Source organism: Furipterus horrens, unplaced genomic scaffold (genome assembly GCF_987537825.1).
Source record: "Furipterus horrens unplaced genomic scaffold, mFurHor1.1.pri manual_scaffold_2, whole genome shotgun sequence".
Classification (NCBI taxonomy): domain Eukaryota; kingdom Metazoa; phylum Chordata; class Mammalia; order Chiroptera; family Furipteridae; genus Furipterus; species Furipterus horrens.
In genome coordinates, this window is record NW_028327172.1 from 75,080,812 (window position 1) to 75,103,616 (window position 22,805).

The 22,805-nt window shown below is 34.8% G+C and overlaps 2 protein-coding genes across 3 annotated transcripts in view; one reads left to right on the forward strand and one right to left on the reverse strand.

The window, feature by feature from the left end:
* The window catches only part of LOC150018845 (glutamate receptor 4), a 430,718-nt gene that overhangs the window by 309,457 nt on the left and 98,456 nt on the right, over positions 1–22,805 (reverse strand). The gene's annotated exons all lie outside the window — the stretch shown is intronic.
* On the forward strand, positions 18,873–19,246 carry LOC150018846 (large ribosomal subunit protein eL42-like). The gene has a single exon (XM_090267867.1). It carries the CDS (start codon positions 18,885–18,887, stop codon positions 19,203–19,205), a length of 321 nt encoding a protein of 106 aa, XP_090123993.1. The 5' UTR covers positions 18,873–18,884; the 3' UTR covers positions 19,206–19,246.

Genomic DNA, 22,805 nt, shown 5'->3' on the forward strand with positions numbered 1-22,805 from the left:
AGCATTGGCATTACAAACATTCTTCTCTAGGGGACTGCCCTGAGGTATGCTTAAATGCTGGTAATAATGTACAGACAGAATACACGCATCTGTACAGTAAAGACATACAGTATAGAGGTCTCTGGGAAACTGTCCACCAATCTATTTCTAACCAGAGTCACTGTACATCACATTCTGTTACATCATAGACATTTTAGATCTTCAGTGGCTGCAATAATTTCAATTAAAAAAACATTTCCCATTCTGTTTTAACCACTTTATGACCATTTAAAATGATTAAAATTAAGAAAGTTGAAAATCAAGTTATAAATAACACCTCTAAAAGTAATTTGAAATGTATACATTACCAAATGAATTGTAGAAATAAGATTATTTTACTTTATTATGTAATTGTCTCTCTTCTATGCTGTCATTAAAATATACATTTAATCATAGCTGAAATATGTCCCACAGTATAAAATGGTGTCCTGTCAATCTAGGATCTTTCAAAAGATTCTGAAACATTTATTGTATAACTGAAGTTCTTTCATATATGGAAAAAGAGATAGTTATAATGTATAAGAAATTTACAAGGAAATTATAGTCATTGTCTAATAAAATGCTTTTTACTATAACCAAGACTAGTTGTATTTAAAGTTAATTTATTATTATTATTTTTGTTAAATATTTTATTGTTTATGTTATTGCAGTTGTCCTAATTTTTCCCCCTTTGCCTCCTCCATCCAACCCGCTCCCCACCCCCATAGTCAGCCCCCACGCTGTTGTCCATGTCCATGGGTCATTTATGATTGTTCTTTGACTAATATTATTATTTGTAATATTCATGGCAGAGTATACAAATATCTATTCTCCTCTTCTTCCTGGCATTCAGTTCCATTACATTTCTAGGCCTCATTTGTAGTTACTGGTGGCTGAGTGGGTAAGTCCTTCCCAATGGAAATTGAATAGAAATAATATGCGCTATTTTCAGGCTTAACATATTTCATCTCCCATATGTACTTTTACGTTTCTTCTGCCAGGTGAAGGAAGATGGCAGGGATGCTTTATAGGATGTAAGTACCACAAGATGAAAAGATCCTGGGTCCCCAAAGACCATGTGGAGGAAAACCCTTCCCCCATTGACTTGAAAACTAACCATAGAGTTAAAACCTCTTTTATTGATTCTTAATTATTTGTATCTTTTTGTTACTGAAGCTTGGCTTATTAAAACTAGAACAACTATGACAACCTCAAAGAAAGTTACCAACAGCTCCAAGAAAATTACAGGGAACTTGCAGAGAACTACACCGGCATAAAAAAGGACATAGAAACTATTAACAAGAACCAGGAAGAAATGAAGAATACAATCTCTGAACTGAAAACCACAGTAGAATCAATCAAAAACAGGCTAAACAAAGCAGAGGATCAGATCAGTGAGTTAAAGGACAATGTAGGAAAAAATTCCCAGACAATACAACAAAATTAAAAAAGATTGAAAAATATGAAGAAGATGTAAAGGTGAGGAGGTGGGAATGCAGAGTGGTGCAGCCACTATGGAAAACAGTATGGAATTACCTCAAAAAACCAAAAATGGAACTGCCTTTTGAGCCAGAGACTCTACTGCTATGGTTATACCCAAAAAATTCTTAAACCCTAATTCAAAAGAGTTTATACACCCCTATGTTCACAGCAGCACTGTTTACAATAGCTAAGTGCTGGAAACAGCCTAAGTGCCCATCTGTAGATGAGTAGATCAAAAAACTGTGGTACATTTCGTCGGCATCGTCGTCGTCGTCGTCGTCGTCGGCAGCCGTCCGTCTCGAGAGACGATGGTGTAGCTTCTTAAGAGTCTATCTGCACCGCCGAGAATGGCTGTGCAGTCCGACTCGGGAGTGACATGGTATCTGTCTCCTCCCGTGTTGAATCGACATCATGCGATGACGCTGAAGCTACAGAGCCTGGGCAGGGTGATATGGAGGGTCTGCTGTTGCCCATGCAGCAGACCCCCCCTCTCTTCGCAGCTGAAGGGTCCAAGGGAAAGACGGAGTCGATACAGCTTGGGTTCAGGTGCGCCGCAGGAGTTGCCGGTGTTGACTACAACGTCAAACCGCCTTAGGGACTCTGGCTCCGGATTTTCTGTCGGGGTTTACTCCCTTAGCCTGCCTTTCCCCTGAAGAGGTATGCCGCAAGGCAGCGGAGGTTTTTTGGAATCAGAGTTTTTTCCTTCTCTGATGTACCCTGACTGGAAGATCGAACCAGCGACACTTAGCTCGCAGGCCGATGCTCAATCCACTGAGCTAAACCAGCCAGGGCCTTGTGGTACATTTACACAATGGAATACTATGTAACAGAAAGAAAGAAGGAACTCCTGCCATTTGCGACAACATGGATGAAACTAGAGAGAATTACGCTTAGTGAAATAAGCCAGGCAATGAAAGAAAAATACCATATGATATCACCTAATACAGGAAACTAAAGAACAACATAAACAAATGAACTAAATAGGATAAGGAGCAGAATAACCGTCAATAGGGAGGAGGGGGAGGGAGAGAAGGGGGATAAGTAAGGGAAGGGTTTAGTCAAGGAATGTATACAAATGACTCATGGACATGGACAACAGGGAGGGATATGATTGTGGGAGAAGGGGTGAGCTGGGTGGAGGGGAGCAATGGGGGGAAAATGGGACAACTGTAATTGAAAAACCAAAAAATAAAATAAAAAATAAAATAAAATAAAAAAATAAAAAATTACTAAAAGAAGCTTGAGATAATTAATTCCTAAAAAGCAAAATGTAATTAATTTTAGTTTATATATCAAATGCAGCCTCTAAATAATTATGTTTCTGTAAATTTAAATTTGAAAGTTGAGGCATAATTTCTGCAATTCTCACGTACATTAAGCTCAAAGAAAACCTAAACCTTGTAGTATTTTATCAAGGTCTTCCTAAATTTATTGGTTTCTATTTTATTATGGTGACAAACAAAATTATCTTTGCACAGCTGTGCTCGCTGAAGTACCACACAAGGTCCAAAGCCTGCAAGTGCATATGTAATTCTCTCTCTGCAGCTGTACCAACTACTAGTCCTCTGGGTCAGTTCCTAATGATTTTTAAATTGTCCTTTTGTTTCTCCAATAGCCTCAAGCTATTAATTTCCATTCTGATACTGGTTGTACATCTTTGAAATATTTTTTGCTCTTAATTAACACATATTAATAATCCCTGAACTATTTTCCTTGAGTAATTTAACAAACCTATATTTAAGTTTCATGTATAAGACAGAAAATCAGGTAGTCAAAAATTTTTTGAGAGATTCTATCCCTCACAGATCATGCAGAAAAGAACAAACACAGGTAAAATTGGAATGTATAATGCATGATGTTGTCTTTGTAAATTGAGCATGGCTTTATTTATAAAAGCATTAGAGAAAAATTTGAAAAAAGATCTAATAATCCAATCATTTTAATAAGTGATTTCATTTTGTAAATTTTCTTTGTGTGCATACATACACAATTAGATGTATTCAGATTATTTTTCTATATTATATTGTAATAGAAACTGTTACTTAGAAGAGTTTTGCTTAGATTTCTAAATATAAGTACTTATTTTTATATTTCTATCATGAAATACAACATATCATATGTAAAAAAATTACATAACATTTACTGCTCTAAAATATATTTAAATTTAATATATAGTTTCCCTTTATAGAATCATTTTTCAGTGCTTTTAAAAAATATTTTTCTTCCTTTTTTAAATACTATCTTCACATTTTTAAAAATTAAAGTAACATTGGTTGATAACATTATATAAATTTCAGGTGTACAACATTATAATTCAATATCTGTGTACACTATAGCATGCTCACCACCAAAAGTTTAGTTTTCATCTGATGCCATTATATTTGCAATTTTAGAGCATTATTGACTAGTTATAAGAAATGCCACAAGGCCAAATGTACTTTTAAATCTGGACTGCATTGATTTGTTCATAGATAATTCACTCAAAGCCTTCTCAATGGTAAGAAAAAAGCCTATGAGGAAAAGATTCACTAAGTGTAGTAAAGGAAACAAGTAATGCAATTTTTAAGTTATGCACAGAAAGTAGGATTTTCTGAGATGTTGGAGTAATCTTTCTATTGAGAAGTAAATATGATTGACCTTTAATTTTCAATTTCATGGGAAGAAATTTTACATTATTTATGCTTTTTTCAGTTCTATGGTATTTTGTCATAACAAATAAGATTTTTAAAACAGGTATATTAAAGTGCTGACAAAGCATGAGTAAGCATATAGCTAAAGAACTTTTCATTTTCCTTTAGTTTATCTTCAGTATCTGAAGATTTATATTTATCGGTTCTACTTTGGGCAGGTTAACATGAATTAGATACACCAGTTCTTTATCATAGGGGGAAAACAATGACTTATTTTGAGATGTTTGCCACAGAGGTGGATAGACCAAAATATGAATTCACTTGGTGAGATAGGCTTTCTTGAAACATAAGAGTATATTGAACGCATTTTTCTAATTATTCACTGTAACAATTCTTTACATCTATACAATGCTATATAACCTCTACCATACATGTATTCTAAACCTGATACTTCTCAAAACATGTTGTGATACATGACTCTGTGTGGTGAACACACAATGCAGTATACAGATGATGCATTATGGACAAATGCTAGAAACATATAATATTATTAACTAAAGTCACCCTAATAAATTTAATAAAATTAAAAACTGCCATGACAAATGGAAAGGGAAAGAAACATTCATTTTTTTCCCTGCTAGTTATTTTCACAATATTTTATATTTAATTTTCACAACTATGAAATTAAGTATCATGGTATCCCCATTTTCAGAGGGTGAAACAACAGTTTAGAGATGTTTTAATAACTTGCTCAATATCAGAGCTTTAGTAAATTTCCAAGTCAGAATACAATTGAGCCTCAAGGCTGACCTGGTACCAAACCCTGCAGGACAGATGTCACATTAAAAATGTTATAGCAACAAAATTTCCTGTAATGTTTGAGACATGAACATGCTTAGTCAATATTTATTTCACTATCCCTTCTTCACTTTCCTACCTCCATTCGTGTAATTTCTTCTTAGAGTTAGTGTTCAGAGTTAAAGAAGAGTATTTTATTTTCCAAGAGTAGGTGTTATTTTGTTCATTTTCAGATTAGTATTTCCACAATGGTAGTACATAGATGGAATCCATATAAATCAGGTTCTACAGCATGAGCAAAAGTTTGGACAAACTAAAACATGAGCATGCTGTATCACATGGAAGAACAAATTTTTTCTTCTCATAATTTGATTGTTGGAATGTAGCTTTGAATCAAGTTAGGTGAATAAATTTAAATCACATAGATAGATATATTGTGAATACCTTTTATACCTCTACAATGATTCTACTTTAACAATGATTCACTATTTATGATCTTCAAATAGATTGACAATTGCTTAATAATGTGGCCAAGAAAAGTTCTTTATTACAAATAATTTTGAGGTCTCAGTACTGATTACTTAACTTAGTTTCTGCTTCCTTAAAAACAATGGTAAAAAATAAAAATATAAATAATTAACTATAAGCTAAATTTAACCCATCCATTTGCTGTATAAAAGGTCCAGATGAACTGGGTACAATACCCAGTATTATAACTATTTAATTAATTTTCCATGAATCCTATGTGGTGAGATATTTACTGCGTTTTATACACTAGGAAAGTGGTGGGGCTTTTTTGTGCCCACAGTCAAGGGTCACAGAGCTGTTATTGACTAACCCAGGCCTAGCTGGTCAAAATCTATTCTCTCTCTGCAAACAATTCAATGTAGTATAGCATGAGAAGTACCCATGAATATTTCATATGTGGATAGAATAAAAAATAATCTAGCTCAAATTGACATCATGAATTCAGTTTTAATTATCCTGCACAATGATACTATAATTAAATGTAAACTTTGCTAAATAAGATGCATATGGACCTCTTCATAATTTAGCTCATTGTTTCATCCCAAATATTAAGTAATCAGCCTTTACCTAAAGCAAATTAACTGGAATAAAACTGTTTCTATTTTATCTCCTAAAATTGTGTATAATTACCTTTTTATTTTAAAACACAATAAAAACTATAAGTAGCAAAGTTTTTAATATATTTTTTATTTTAATTGTATTTTATTGATTATGGTATGACAATTGTCACAATTTTTCTCCCTTTGCTCCCTCCACCCATTATCCTCCACTCCCTCAGACAAAACCCACACAATTTCATGTCCATGGGTCATGTGTGTAAGTTCTTTGGCTACTCCATTTCCTGTGCTGTACTTCACATACCCATGGATATTTTGTAACTACTAATTTGTACTTCTTAATCCCCTTACCTCTTTACCCATTCCCCCACACACCCCTCCCATCTGGCAACCATCAAAATGCTCTCTGTATCCATGATTCTGTCTCTGTTCTTATTTGCTTAGTTTTTTAATTCAATTATTGATAGATATGTATTTACTTCAATTCTATTGTTCATAGTTTTGATCTTCTTCTTCTTAAATAAGTCGCGTTAACACTTCATATAATAATGGCTCAGTGAGGATGAACTCCTTTAGCTTTACCTTGTCTGGGAAGCTCTTTCTCTGCCCCTTTTATTCTAAATGATATCTTTGCTGGGTAGAGCAGTCTTGGCTGTCAGTCTCTGCTTTCATGACTTTGAATATTTCTTTCCAGTCCCTTCTAGCCTACAAAGTTTCTTTTGAGAAACCTGCTGACAGTCTTATGGGAACTCCCCTGTAGGTAACTGAGTGCTTTTCTCTTGCTGTTTTTAAGATTCTCTCTTTATCTTTATCTTTTCATATTTTAATTGTGATGTGTCTTGAAGTTGGCCTCTTTGCATCCATCTTGTTTGGGACTCTCTGTGTTTCTTGGACTTACATGTCTATTTTCTTAACCAAAATTAGGGAAGTTTTCTTTCATTATTTTTTCAAATGTATTTCCAATTTCTTGCTTTTTATCTTCTTCTGGTACCATATGATGCAAATGTTGGACCTCTTAAGGTTGTGTCAGAGGCTCTTTACACTACCCTCGATTTTTTTGGATTTTTTCTTTTTCTTCTGATTTTTTTTCTTCCCTATGTTCCAAATCATTGATTTTATTCTCATCCACTCTACTATTATTTCCCTATAAATTGGGAACTGTATCTGTTGGACACATGGATATTTATTTTATTTTATGGTTATCATATGTTATGACTATTGTTCATTTTTCACATACATTGTCCCAGATTTGGCCATTGATAGATTATTTCAGTTGGTGCCTGAATCCTCATGCCTCTCATAATCATTTCATAAGCACTTTATTACTCTCTGACAACACAAGATAACCCTGTCTCATCTTATATTTTCCCTGACTTAGCCTTCAATTAGTCATTTTGCAAGAGATCATTGTCTCCTTTAATTGGAGAATGGTATTCAGAAATTAATATCTGAATGCTAGATGTGTTTATTACTACTAGGATGTTCTTGTTTCTAAACTCTCTTAGTAAACAGAGGCAGAAAGTACATGTATGGACATTGATACATACACTTGAAAATTTATATTTATCTGTATATCTAAAACTCTATTAACAATGTGTTCATACTTATACCTCTCATTTCACTCAAACACAAGAGGACTCAGTCTAGCTTTAATTTTTTCTTATTTGTAACCTACCTCTTAATATTCACAATGTATTTGCTCAATTCTATTATACACATAAGTATTTCAGAATTTCTTGTCAATATATCTGTAAAATTTTATAAGCTATCATTTAGAATCCATGAACAATATAAAGAGTTTTCCAGACAAGAAAAAGCTAAAGGAGTTTACCACCACAAAATTAGTATTACATGAAATGTTAAAGAATCTTCTTGAAGAAGAAGAAGAAGAAAAATATGAATTGTAAAATGGCAATAAACATATATTGATTAACAAGCGACTAAAAAACAAAATAAATGAACAAGCAGAATAGAAACAAAATTATAGATACAGAGAATATTTTGATGGTTGCCAGATGGAAGAAGGATTGAGGGTATGGGTGAAAACGTTGAAGGGATTAAGAAGTACCAATTGGTAGTTACTGAGTAGTCGCAGGGATGTAAAATACAACATAGAGAATATAGTCAATGATAGTGTAATATTTATGTATAGTGTCAGATGGGTACTAAATTTATCAGGATGATCACTCAGTAGTTATAAATGTCTATCACTTGGTTATAAATATGAAGCATATAATATTGTGTGCCAACTATATTTGAAAGATAAAAATTATTAAAAATATTAAAAAACTAGCATTTTAGTTTTATTTTCACAAACATTGTTAACATTTGAATGTACTATGGCTTAAATGTAAGATGAAGTAGATTAATACTTTAAAAATTTACAAGAACCTGCCCATTCTTTATTTATCACATTAAGCTTTGGGATTTAATGCATAAGGAGCACAAGGTATAATGGGTTTCATAATTTGGCAAAGTAAAAATAAAACCATTTTCTTAATTTTATTTTCTGTTTGTAAGTGTATCAAAAAGTGAATTTATTTTGTAAATAAATTTAAAATATTAAGCAGGAACCTTTAAAATAATTTATTTTATCTCTAGTGTGAAATAACTATTATTTTTATTTCACTTCTGATATTTATTTGTTGGAACACATAGATTTAACATAGTTGTAATAAGAGAGCATTTATTTTATTTTATTTTATTTTAAGTATATTTTATTGATTATATTATTATAGTAGTTCCAATTTTTTCCCCTTTGCTCCCCTATGCCCAGTACCCCGCTTCCCTCCAGCAATTCCACGCCCCTTAGTTCATGTCCATGGGCTGTGCATATAAGTTCCTAGGCTTCACCCTTTCTTATATTGTTCTTAACATCCCCCTGTCTATTTTGCACCAACTGATTATGCTTCTTAATCCTTGCACCATATCCCCATTTCTCCCCCTCCCCCCTTCCAACTGATAATCCTCCAAATAATCCCAGTACATATGATTCTGTTCCTATTCTGGTTTGCTTAGTTGGATTTTGTTTTTATTTTTTAGATTCAGTTGTTGATAGTTGTGAGTTTGTTGTCATTTTAGTGTTGATAGTTTTGATCTTTTTCTTAAGTAAGTCCCCTTGACATTTCATATAATAATGGCTTGGTGATGATGAGATCCTTTAGCTTTACCTTGTCTGGGAAGCACTTCATCTGCCCTTCCATTCCAAGTGATAGCCTTGCTGGATAGAGTAATCCTGGTTGCAGGTTGCCTTTCATCACATTGAATACTGTTTGCCAGTCCCTTCCTGCCTGCAAAGTGTCCTCTGAGAAATCAACTGATAGTCCTATAGGCACTCCTCTGTAGGCAACTCTCTGCCTCTCTCTTGCTGCCCCCAGGACTCTCTCTTTATCTTTCACCTTTGGCATCTCAATCATGATGTGTCCTGGTGTGGTCCCCTCTGGGTCCAGCTCGCCTGGGACCCTCTGTGCTTTCTGGACCTATATGTCCATCTCCTTTGCAAAATTTGGGAAGTTTTCCTCATTTTTTTCAATTCTTGCTTCCTCATTCTGCACTGGTTGACTGTTTTTTTTCTTCCTTATGTTCTAAATCATTGATTTGACCCAATATCATTCCTTTCACCATTGGTTTTGTGTGGGTTTTCCTTTGTTTTACTTAGCATAGCCTTCATTTCTTCTCTTATGCATTTGCCATACTCAAACATATCTGTCAAGTCTGTGAGCATCTTTACTACCAGTGTTAATTCTGCATCTGTTAGGTTGTCTATCTCCTCATCTGTTAGGTTGGCTATCTCCTCATCGCTTAGTTCTCCCACTGGAACCTTGATCTGTTCCTCCTTTTGGGCCATACTTCTCAGTCTCCTCATTCTGACAGTCTCCTGTATTTGCCTCTGAGTCCCAGGTAGAGCTGTCACTCCTGTTACATTGTAAGGGGCGAAGCCTTAGGGATTCGTCAGTGCAGGGCAACCCGTTTCACCATGTTGTGGTGCTTTATGTGGGGTAGGGGTTCAAGAAGTAACAATGCTGCCTGCCCAGCACTTGCACCTTTTCCAGGCACCTCACCTACTTCCACACCAGACTGGTGCCCCTCTAGCTGCTGGTCTGGCTGTCATTCCCAGAGTGGGTGGGTCTGTGGATGTTCTAGGACTGTGTGGGCCCTTTAAACAAGTGGACTCTGCTGAGAGACCAGCAGTTTCTGCCTCCACCCCAACCTCCACTGGTCTGCACAGTCAGAAGCAATGAGGCTTGATTTTTCCCTGGTGCTGGGACCGTGAGCTTCTAGGTCTGGTGAGGAGCTGGGAACACTTCTCAGGTGTGCCTCCCAACTTTTTAAAATGTATGCTTGGCTTTCTGCCGGCCTGCAGCTGGTACTGCCACCACACTGCGTCCTCTCCACCCCGGCTCCACCCCTCCTACCTGTCTGGATGAATATTTCTTCTTTATATCTTTGTTTTCTGGACCTCTATGCAGTTTGATTTTTCTGAACTTCTGGTTGTTTCTAGTTTTGAGGTAGTTGTATCCTTCTTAGCTGTGGAGGGAGACGCAGCGTGTCTGTCTATGCCTCCATCTTGGCTGGAAGTCCATAAGAGAGCATTTAAAAATTGTGTATTTCTTGTAGTTTAGTGTGATTTTCTAAATACTTTTCAGTATTGCTTTGTATTTTGAAATGCACCATTTATATGACAATATAAATTTCATATACTGACATCTGCAATCTATTTAACTATTTTTTCAGTTGTTGTAGATTCCTTGTTTTATAAGAAGTATTGCAACTACCAAGTCCTGCCACATTCACCTCCACCTCCAAATATGCAATGATGACCTTGTGCAAAACTATTTAATTATTTAATTTTTAAATTATTGCTTTGAAATAAATGATAAGAAATGGCATTATGAATCAGAGGAAAAAATAAAATACTTTGTCTTATTATCACATCATTCTTCAAGAAAACTATAACAATTATTGTACAGTATAAAAACTATACTATTAACCAGTTATTTATTCTTGTCCTTTTATTCTACTGTATCTTTACATTTGTAGTCTGATTTTTCTTTTCTTTTATTTATTTGTAGAGAGAGGGGACTGGAGGGAGAAAGAGAGGGTGAGAAACATTGAGTGTGAGAAAAACATTGATTAGTTGCCTCTTGTACATGCCCTGAAGGGGAACTGGACCTGCAAATCAGGTTTGTGACCTGACCAGGAATCAAACTGATGAGCTTTGGCTTTGTGGGATGACACCCAATCAACTGAGCCACACTGGTCAGTGTTGTAGTCTGATTTTTTTTTTATTTTAAATACCTAATTGGATGTGAAAAAGAATCCCTGTCTACATTCAATCTAGATATTGTCATTCTCTAGATAGTTTTCATTGGTCAAGTTACTTATCTTCTCTGTTCTTCAATTCTATTATCTTTAGATAGGAATAATATTGGGTTGGCCAAAAAGCCCTAAAAGGTGGCTCTCATAGTGCTTAGTTGTATTTAACTTCATTTGAATTTGTTAGATTGTATTGTGACCGCTCTCATATCAGCATGCATTAAAAATCACAATTGAATTTTTGTGTAGCCATTTTAATATTGAAGATAGAAGAAAATACACAACACTTTTTTGGTATATTATGCTTTATTATTTCAAGGAAGGTAAAAACACAACTGAAATGCAAAAATTATTTGTGCAGTGTTTGAAGAAGGTGCTGTGACTGATTGAATGTGTCAGGAGTGATTTGTGAAGTTTTGTGCTGGAGATTTCTTGCTGGATGATGCACCACGGGGCCAGGAAGACCAGTTGAAGTCCATAGTGATCAAATTAAGACATTAATTAAGAACAATCAATGTTATACCACATAGGAGATAGCTGACATACTTAAAATATTCAAATCAATAAAGTTATTGGTGAAAATAGAAAATGTGTCTTTCATTTTATGAAAAAAACCATACAGACCTTTTAGCCAACTCAATAATATCACATATCTTATAGGAACACATGTATTAATATATATAAAGTATTTAGAACAGTTTCTGGCACACACCAAACTTTATCTATATGCATAAATGATATCAGCATCATGGCAACATAACACATTTTTCCTCTTTGTCATTCCGTTTTCAACAAAGAATCAGACACCTATCTACTAACTAAAGCACCCTTGTAAGAATGTGGGATTCAGTACAATAAAAACTTATGAGGCGTTGCCTTCTCGTAAATTCAGTAATAGGCAAAAAAATCTGGGTTTTGGCTGTGGAACCAGCAAGCAGTGAAGCTGACCTAGCCCTTTTGCTGGAGAGTGCTCACCTCGATAGATACCCACAGGTGAGAAAGAAATCACAAAGTCCAGCCTCCCAGCTCCCAAATGACAAATCCAGCACACACACACACACACATGCACACACACACACACACCCATACATATTTGCAGGGCTGGGAAAAGGTAGGTTAACAATAATAAATAACATGATAATTAATAAATAATAATACAAGAATAAACTCGTACTCACAGTAGTACATATGCAAAACAGGCTTTACTCATATTATTTATTTGTTAATTATTGCATTATTTATTTGTATTATTTGTCCTCTTCCTCTTCTTACCATTGTTATAATTTGTATCTTTACTTATGATTTATCTCTTAGGTAATGAAGGCTGGTAATTTAACCTACTTTTGCCCTGTCTCTCTCTCTCTATATATATATATGAGATTGGATGCAGCAGAAATAGTAAGAACTTTACCAGTGCTGTTCCTTCCTCCCCTACAATGTAACATGGTAACACTGCCAGGGGCTGGACTAGCAGGTAGTGGTGACTTCTGCCACAGTGGAAAAGGAAAGCTATGAGTGCCCAGCTATGCTAGTTGTGTGAGATGCAGCTGGAGAAACCCATTTCACCTCAGCAGCATCCAGAGTACTGAAGTGTGACCTCTTTTACTAGAGAGAGGGAGAAGATAAGGAAAGTGAAGATGAGAATATCAGAAGGCATTATAAGGAAGCACTTTCTACTGAATGTACTCAGATGTTCAACGGGAAGTCCATCCATGAGCCTCTGGGAGTACCTCACTTAAGGATCTCCCTACCATGTCTACAGGCAAGCCTAATACCCCAGCGCTAAACCACAACTCCCCCGACTCTGCATCTGGCTTCTTGTGTGTACTCCTGAATGTGGCAACAAGCTTGTGTACCAGTAGACAGGAAGTGCACTCAGAAAACTGGCCAGAGTCTGTGATTAAGGGGAAACCACAAATTTGAGAGGTTTCTAATAGCCAGCTTGGTGAGTTGTAAGAACAAGAGAAGACATAAAAGGTTAAGAATTCTCCCAGAAGAGGGAGCGAGAAGAATAGAGCATACATACCCTTACAATGGTGGAGAAACCCCCAGAGAGTAATGTCACTAATGAACAGAAAACACAGCTGAAGGCAACTAGCAAAAATTTAAATAGGTGTTCGTTATTTCAAATGCAAAAGCAGCAATGTAAAATTACAAGGAACATGAAAAATCAAGGAAATATGTCACTTCCAAAAGCTAACAATTCCTCAATAACAAAGTTCAAAGTCACAGAAATTTGCAATTGTGCTAATAAAGATTTCAAAATAGGTGTTCTAAAGAAACTCAATGAGCTACAAGAAAACTTAGAAAGACAAAATCATAAAAAAACACATGAGAAAAATGAGATACTTATAAAAATACAAAAAGCATAAAATAACTTTATAAATAAATTCTGGAGCTGAAGAATTCAATTAATAAAGTGAAAAATGCAATAGAGATCAACTGCAGTAGATTAGAACAAATAAAGACAAAATAAGTGATTTGTAGGACAGGAAGATTGAAATAACCCATTTAAAGGAAAACAAACAAAAAAATAAAATAAAAAAGAGCAAAGAAAGCCTATTTGACTTGTAAGTTTCATTATAAAAATTAGAATAATAAGGGATCCACAAGGATAAGAGAGGGCAAAGTGGAAGAAAGTTTATTTAAAGAAATAATAGCTAAGCATTTCCTAAACCTGAGGAGATTTGGTTCATGAAGCTAATAACCCCTTAATGCAAATCTTAATGCAAAAAACCTCCATGACAGATTACAATGAAAATGTCATTTTTAAATAAAAATAAAAAGAATTCCAAAAACAGCTATGGAAAGAAGAATCGTAATTGAAAAATTATACTGACACCCATTAAGCTGTCAGTATAAATATATAAATATTTCAGGATGGTATATAAACCAACATATAGAAAGTCAATGTAATTTTATACACTAACAACTAAAAGAAATAAGAAGCAAAGAAAACTATCCCACTCATAATAGTGTCAAAAACAATACAATACTTATGAGTAAATATAACCAAGAAATGAGAGATCTGTATAATGAAAACTAGAAGACTTTGATGAAAGAAATGGAGAGATATTTCATGTTTATGGATTGTAAGAATTAATATTGTTAAAATGTTCATTCTATTCAAAGAAATCTATAGTCAATGCAATCTCAATCAAAACAATCATGAGAAAGAAGAACAAAGCAGGAGGCACCACACATCCTGATTTCATACTATATTACAAAGCTATGGTAATTAAAATGGTATGGCATAAAAATAGACATATAGGCCAGTGGAACAGAACAGACAGCCCAGAAATAAGTCCCCACACTTATAGTTAACTAATATTTGACAAGAAAGCCAAGAACACTCAACAAATAGTGTTGAAAAATTTTGATAACCACATACAGAAAAATAAAATTGGATTCTTATCTTATACCACTCACAAAAATGAATTCAAAATGAATTAAAGACTTAAACATAAGACCTGATACCATGAAACTCCTAAAAGAAAACATAGGAAAGATGTTCTTTGACATTGGTCTTGGCAATGACTTTTTTTTTTTTTAGCTATGACACCAAAAACACAAACAACATAAATAAATAAATAAGTTGAAATGTGTAAAACTAAAAAGCTCCTCACAACAAAAGAAATAATCAACATGATGAAAAAGCAACCTGTGTAATGAAAGAAGATATTTGCAAACCATATATTTGATAAGGGCTTAATATCCAAAATACATAAGAAACTCATACAACTCAATAACAAAAATAAAACAATCTGATTAAAAAATGGGTAGAGAAACTAGACTTTCTCCAAAGACATTCAAATGGTCAACAGGTACATGAAAAGATGTTCAACATCACTGGTTATCAGTGAAATAGAAATCAAACCACAATGAAATGTCACCTCACACTTACTAGAATGGCCATCACTCAGAATATGAAGAAAAAAGAACCCTTGTGCCTGTGGTGAGAATGTAAATTAGTCTAGCCACTATGGAAAACAGTATGGAGATTCTTTGAAAAATTAAAAATACAATTACCATATGATCCAGCAGTTCCACTTCTGTGTATATATCTAAAGGAAATGGAAACAGGATCTCAAAGAAATACCTATACTGCCATGTTTTTTGCAGCATTATTCACAGTATCTAATAGCTAAGAAATGGAAACACCTTAAGTGACTATCAGCAAATTTGTGGAAAAAGAAGACATAATATGTGTGTAATGAAATAGTATACAGGCATGAGAAAGAAGGAAATCTAGATATTTGTGAAATGTGATTGTACCTTGAGGGCATTGTATTAAGTGAGATAAGTTAGGTATTACACAGAAAGATAAATACTGTATGATATAACTTATATGTAGAATCTGAAAAACCAACACCTAAAAACAGAAAGTAGAATGATAGTTCCCAGGGGCAGAGGGGTGAGGAATTAAGGGAGCTTGTTTAGGTGTACAAATTTGTAACCAGTAGATATATAAGTCCTAGGGAGCTAATGTACAGCATAGTGATTATACAAAATATACTGTATTATAAACTTCAAAGTTGCTAAGAGACTAGGTTTTAATTGTTCTCAATGCAAAAAATAACAATTATGTGACATGATAGAGGTGCTAGCTTGTGCTATGGTGATAAATACATTGCTATAAATGAGTGCATCAAATCAATGTTTTACATCTTAGTCTTATACAATTCATGTCAATTATATCTCAATACAAATGTTAAAAACACTGCATGTATTATTTATTATTATTACTGTGACTTATTAGTACTTAAAAATATTTTTATTTATGTGGAGTTCTTTGCATTCCTTTTTCCATCACCCATTATTTTGTATATACTTCTCATTTTTTCATTTTCTTATTATTTTTATTTTTATTATTGTTTTAATTTTATTTGTTTTTTAAATTATATATCTTTATAATTATATTAAAAAATTCATTCAATTATATGTATCAATTTACCTTTATATTTTCTTGTATTATTCCAGAATCATCTCAATCACTTGAATATAGAATTCTGTCTTCAATTGTTTTATTTTTTATTTAATTACTTGGAACATATTGTAGTGTATCTTTAAAGATGTAAATAAAGTTAAATTTCCTTCAATAACCAGGAAAAATATTGGTAAAAGTATGTGATTTTTTTTGGTCAAAAATCCCTTACAAGCAATTGTTATTATCTGCTGAATTTAAAAATGAAAAATAAAATAATAGATTTGTGAACTACACTTACAGCCTAAGAAGAAGCTAGTATTTTTAACAATTGTAACTTTAATAAATTGAATATTAACTTTAAAAATGTACATGATTAAGAAAAAATCAACATATTATTTTGATAAAATATTTACTCAAGAAAAAAACATAAGTTAAAAATTACTGTTTAAGTTACACATCTAACTTTAAGGGAAGTCACTTTAAAATTTCATAGTATCAGGTCTGAATGTGTATTATGCTTATTAATTTCTTCTTCTTTCTATGTTGCTGTCACACATTCAACAACTGACACTTTTTAGGTGGAAGAGACCAAGTAAAGGTGCAATCTTAATCAATGATTTTCCCACACGGTTTAATTGCACTTAAGGAAATTAAAATTTATGTTTGCCTTACACCTGCTGCAAGTACCAGCCAATACCTTAAATAAACCTTGTTTCATATGCACATGAACACACAGTCTCTCCAATAGTAGAATTAAATACTTGATCACATTTATTAGTACACCCTGCTTTGAAAGGAAGAAATTCTGTATTTTAAAATCACACAAGTTACATATTTTAAACATCCTTGATTGTTTTCAGGGATCTGTGAACTTCTAAAAGTGACTTCTAAGAAGATGAATATGAAGACATATCCTATACCATCTCTAGACATATAAATACACTTTCATTGTGGTCAAAGACTTATTCAAGAAATAATGCTGAACACTTACCAAGTGCCAATCACTTTGTTGAGCACAGAAGAAGCACTAGTAGGTAGAGAGGAAGGAAGGAAGAAATTTCAGCACTGTATGATAAATCTTATGATAGGAATGATCACAGTATGACAAATTGACACAGGTAAAATGTGCCTAAGTCAATCTTGGAGGAATAAAGAAAACTCTCTGAATAGGACAGTCTTCAAGCTGAAACTAGAAGGGGGACTAAACCCTACTAAAAATGGGAAATTTTTTTTTTTACCAAGTATAAGAAATACCATGTGCAAAGTCTAGAGTCAAGAAAAAGCAACTTCTTTGGGGGTTTCCCAGGTAACTCAGCATGACTGGAGCTCAAAGGGATTGTGAGTAGCTGGAAAGCTGGAAAATAAGGTGGGTGTCTATTCACGAATGGCGTCTTGTGCCATGCTGAACAATCTGACTTTACTCTGCAGGTAATAAGAAGCAAAATAGATTGCACTTTTGAAAGACCTTGTGTTCTGTTAGGAGAATGCACTGGAGAGAAACAAGACCAGAGGTAGGAAAACACATGTAAGGGTAATTCAGTAGTCTATACAAGAGGTGACTGTGGCTTAAACTAATTTAATGTCATTAGAAAATAGAAGAAAGGGGGCAGTTTCAAGACAGATCTGACTTGGCATTTTGCAGGCTAGGATTTTTGAAGTGAAGTAGTGAGGAGTCAGGGATGATACCCCAGCTTCTGACTTGGGCATGTGTGTAAATGAGCATTACCATTAGTGTATAGACATCTGCTGACAGATGAGAGGAAAGGAAAAGAGAGATTGAATGTAAGATTACAGTCATTAAAATTTTGCCTGTATCTGTCTAATTGTCACATGGGATTTGAGCACTTCTGCTGGAGGTGAGGCTTAAATATGGAGGAAAGTAATTAAGCTACATGGGATTGGATCTACTCTGGTTTAGGAAGACGTGCCTGGCATCAGCTTGCAATTGCCAAAGTAATTGTTTCACTAATTAAAGAAGACTAAGATGATATGATAAAATTTTGGAAATATTTTCACCTATTCAAGATTCAGTTGTTATACTAGTGATGAGCTGATTCATTCTTCTTGCTCTCTCTGCAGTTACATAATTAATGCTTCACATAAGTAAATAGTTGTAAAAAATGTTTTTTTCTACTGTGAACTGTGTCATCACTCCAGAGGGACACTCACAAGAGCATCTACAAGCACTTTTTAAGTATTAACAGTATTGTATAACAAACCATCACATTTCTGTGCTTTGTTAGGCAGTATATGATGTGCCTAGATTTATAACATTCTCTCCTTCCTTCATTCATTCAACAAGTATTTATTGAATGTCCCACCAGGTTCCAGACCTTGTTCTGTACATTGGGAATAAAACAGACAACATTCCTATCTTCACAGGGCTTTGGCTGTTGAAGAGAGATGATAAACAGATGTGCCAGATGTTAATAAGTGGTCTGTGAAGAACAATAAAGCATGGTAAGGAGAACAGGAAGTATGGTCAGTGGTGATAAAGGAGAGTTGTCTGCTTTCTAATTTAAGTTGAATGGTTATGGTAAACCTCTCTAGTAAGGTGATGTTTGAGCCAAGTAAAGAGCTGAGGGGGACAACTTTTTCTTTTTTTCTACTGACAGCGCTCGCGCCGACATGGTGAACGTTCCTAAAACCCGCCGGACTTTCTGTAAGAAGTGTGGCAAGCATCAACACCACAAAGTAACACAGTACAAGAAAGGCAAGGATTCTCTGTATGCGCAGGGAAAGCGGCGTTATGATAGGAAGCAGAGTGGCTATGGTGGGCAGACTAAGCCGATTTTCCGAAAAAAGGCTAAAACTACAAAGAAGATTGTCCTGAGGCTTGAATGCGTTGACCCCAACTGCAGATCTAAGAGAATGCTGGCTATTAAGAGATGCAAGCATTTTGAACTGGGAGGAGATAAGAAGAGAAAGGGCCAAGTGATCCAGTTCTAAGCTTCATTTTTGGTTTATGTGACAATAAAATCTTGAATATGTGTTCAAAAAAAAAAAAAAAAGAGAGCTGAGGGAATGAGCCATGTAGCTAGCCATGGGACAAGTGTTTCAGATAGAGGGAAGAACAAGTGAAGATGCTCTAAGGGCTTAAAGAGGGAACATATTTTTGTGGTCATGGAACAACAAGAAGTTTTATATATATATGTATAAATAGCAGGTTCTGTGCAAGGTTTAGAAGGGAAATGAAGATAAATAAATATAGCCCTTGCCCTCAAGAAACTTATACCTTAATACAGTAAATAAAGTGGTATAAAAAAGGTGTCAACATAAAGAAAAAGTTATGGTGGAAACATCCTACATGCCCATCTGTAGATGAGTGGATAAAAAAACTGTGGTTTATTTATACAATGGAATACTATGCTGCAGCAAGAAAGAAGGAACTCCTACCATTTGCGACAACAGGGATGGAACTACAGAGAATTATGCTTCCTGAAATAAACCAGGCATTGAAAGACAAATACTATATGACATCACCTAATACAGGAAACTAACAAACAACACAAACAAACAAGCAGAATTGAACCAGAGGCACGTAAACAAGGAGCAGACTAACAGTGACCAAGGGGGAGCGGGGAGGGAGAGAAGAGGGATAAGAAGGGAAAGGGTCTAGTCAAAGAACTAGTATAAATGACCCATGGACTTGGACAACGGGATGGGGATTGACTGTGGGAGAAGGGATGGGTGGTGTGGGGGAGAGCAATGGGGGAAAAAGTGATACAACTGTAAGAGAAAAACAATAAAAAGAAAAGAAAAAAAAGAAAAGGTTATGGTATTATTTCTGGAAGAATTGATTGGAAAACAAAACACCAATTAAGGACTGGAGTACAAATGACATCAATGTTGTATCCATATCCAAATGATATAGAAGGCTGACAATGCCTGAAGTTATAGTTATGTTCCAGTTTCAAGTTTATGATGTGATATGTTCTTGTTATGCAGAGCACACCTAGTTTACTGAGCAATTATATCAACCTTTTTCACAGGTTATTTAAAAATCAACTAGTAAGCTTGTAGTGCCCAAAACAGAGCCCAGAGATGGTATTTTTCTTCTTCCTGTTCTATTCTTAGCATGTATTATATGGAAGGCAACAGAAACATAGTAGGTCTTCAACCAGTATTTTATAAATGAATGGATAAGAGAAGAGAAAACAAATGCTCAGAAGTTAAGTGGTTTTCATGAAAACAGAACTAGTCAGTTTCATGATTAGTAAAGAGTAGAGTACTTGGAAAAGCTCTGTATATACTCTCAAAAATATGACATAGGTATAGGAAGTCAGGATAACTCAAACAGACCAAACGACATGGCATATATGCAGGAACTGCGGCTCTTTTGTGCAAAGATCTGGGACCAACTTTGTCTCTAAATGGATGTCCTTCAAACAATAGCATGTTCTGTGAAGAGCAGTTGCACCTGCACATCAAAAGAATCATCATGGCATGTACTGAGTGTTGAGGCCATTGTTCATAAATAGGCCTTTCAGCCACACCTGCACCTGGGTTGTAATTAGTGTCTACTGTCATCCCAAGTATGACAGATAACATTATCATATACTCGAAGTACTGTGTCCTCATTTCCAAGGTTACTGTGCACAATCTCTCTGGTTTTCTGATGGTTTATATACAAAAAGTTTTCCATGATTTCACTGCAGTTTACTTGAGGCTACAATTACTTCTACACTGATTTGATCAAAATCTCTCCTTGTGTATTGTCTCATGGTGAAGGAGTTCCATGGTCCTAGAGAAAAAGACCAAAGTCTTAATGCATGGCACAGAGAATTAAAATTACCACCAACGATGCCTGAGTTTGACTAGATATGCAGATTGTTATCTTAATTGGAGACACCCCTATGTAGATCAATAATTTCAGAGCAATCAATGGATGCAATGTTTTTCACTAAATTTCTCTAAAAATATTCATCCTTTTAGGCACCATTATGATGCTTAAAACTATGACCTTACACTATTACTGCACTGCATTGGTTATATGTCACATTAATAACTTTCATTACAGTAATTTACTATTACTATAATTAAATTATATTTTGTGGTTCTAGAATTTATTAAAAGTTCAGTTACTGCACCTTTATATCAATAGTAATAGTGAATGGAAAAATGGTTATTGGGTATCAAGGTAATGCAGACATTTCTAAACAAATAGATTTATTTTTCTTATTTTTTTTTGCATAATTTGTTAGTTTATGTGAGAAACATGGAAGAATTATCTACTTTAAAATAATAGCTGTTCTTTCACAATTGCACCTCCCCGCACTTCCTTAGTTCCTAGCACAGTTCTTGGTACATAGCAGCAACCAAATAGATGTTTCTGAGTTGAACGGTGGATAAGTGAATGAGCATAAGTGTTTTGATTCCAAACAAGTCAAGCCATGTTGTTAGAGAATATTCAAGTTAGTTAGTATTTCAAAGAGCTTTATAAAGCATTGCACATTATTTTCTTCTGAACCACATGCTTCTTGACCATCCTTAATACTCTTGTCCTTCCATCTCTTAGCTGAGTCCATGTTCTTTTTTTTTTAATGTGTTTTATTGATTACAGTGTTACATTTGTTCCAATTTCCCTTCCCTCTGCTCCCCTCCACCCAGTGTGCCCCCTCACTCCCCTTGTCCGCCCCTTTTAGTCCATGTCTATTGGTTGTACATATAGTTCTTCTCAACCTCTCTCTGTCTATTGCATTCCCTCCTACAATGTTTCTTAATTCCTATACCATCTCCCTCCCTCTCCCCCTTCCCCCTCCCTGCTGACCTCCCCCCAATATGCTCCCCATACCTATAGTTCTTTTTCCACTCTCGTTGCCTATTTAGTTTGCCTTTATTTCAGTTTCCTAGCTTCTGTTGTTTCTTGTGATGCAGTTTTCATTTTAGTGTTCATAGTTTTGATCCTCCTTCTTCTAAACCAGTCCTTTTAATATCTCATATAACAGTGGTTTGGATCTAATGAACTCTTTCAGTTTTGTTTTGTCCTGGAAACACTTTCTCTGCCCTTCTATTCTGAATGACAGCTTCGCTGGATAAAGTATTTGTGGTTGTAAGTTTTGGATTTTCATTACTTTGAATATTTCTTGCCAGTCCCTTCTTGCCTGCAGGGTCTCCCTTGAGAAGTCAGCTGATAGTCTAATTGGGACCCCTTTGTACATGATTCTTTTCTTCTCTCTTGCTGCTTTTAAGATTCTCTCTTTATCTTTAACTTTTGACATTTTGATTATAATGTGTCTTGGAGTGGTTCTCCCTGGGTCCAGTTGTTTTGGAACTCTCTGTGTTTCCTGGACCTGTAAGTCTATTTCCTTCCCCAAGTTTGGGAAGTTCTGCTTTATTATATTTTCACTTAATTTTTCAATTTCTAGTTCTTCTTCTTCGTCCTCTGGCAATTCAATAATCCGTATATTCGATCTCTTATAGCTGTCCCAGAGGTTTCTGATCCTCTCATCATTTTCCTTGCTTCCTGTTTCCTCTCTCTGCACTGGTTGACTGTTTGTTCCTTCTCTATGTTCTGGTTTGTTGATTTGAACTCTGGATTTTATTTCC

Bases quoted from the DNA above. Each gene is read 5' to 3' on its own strand.
- LOC150018846 (XM_090267867.1), top strand. From the start codon at position 18,885: ATGGTGAACGTTCCTAAAACCCGCCGGACTTTCTGTAAGAAGTGTGGC.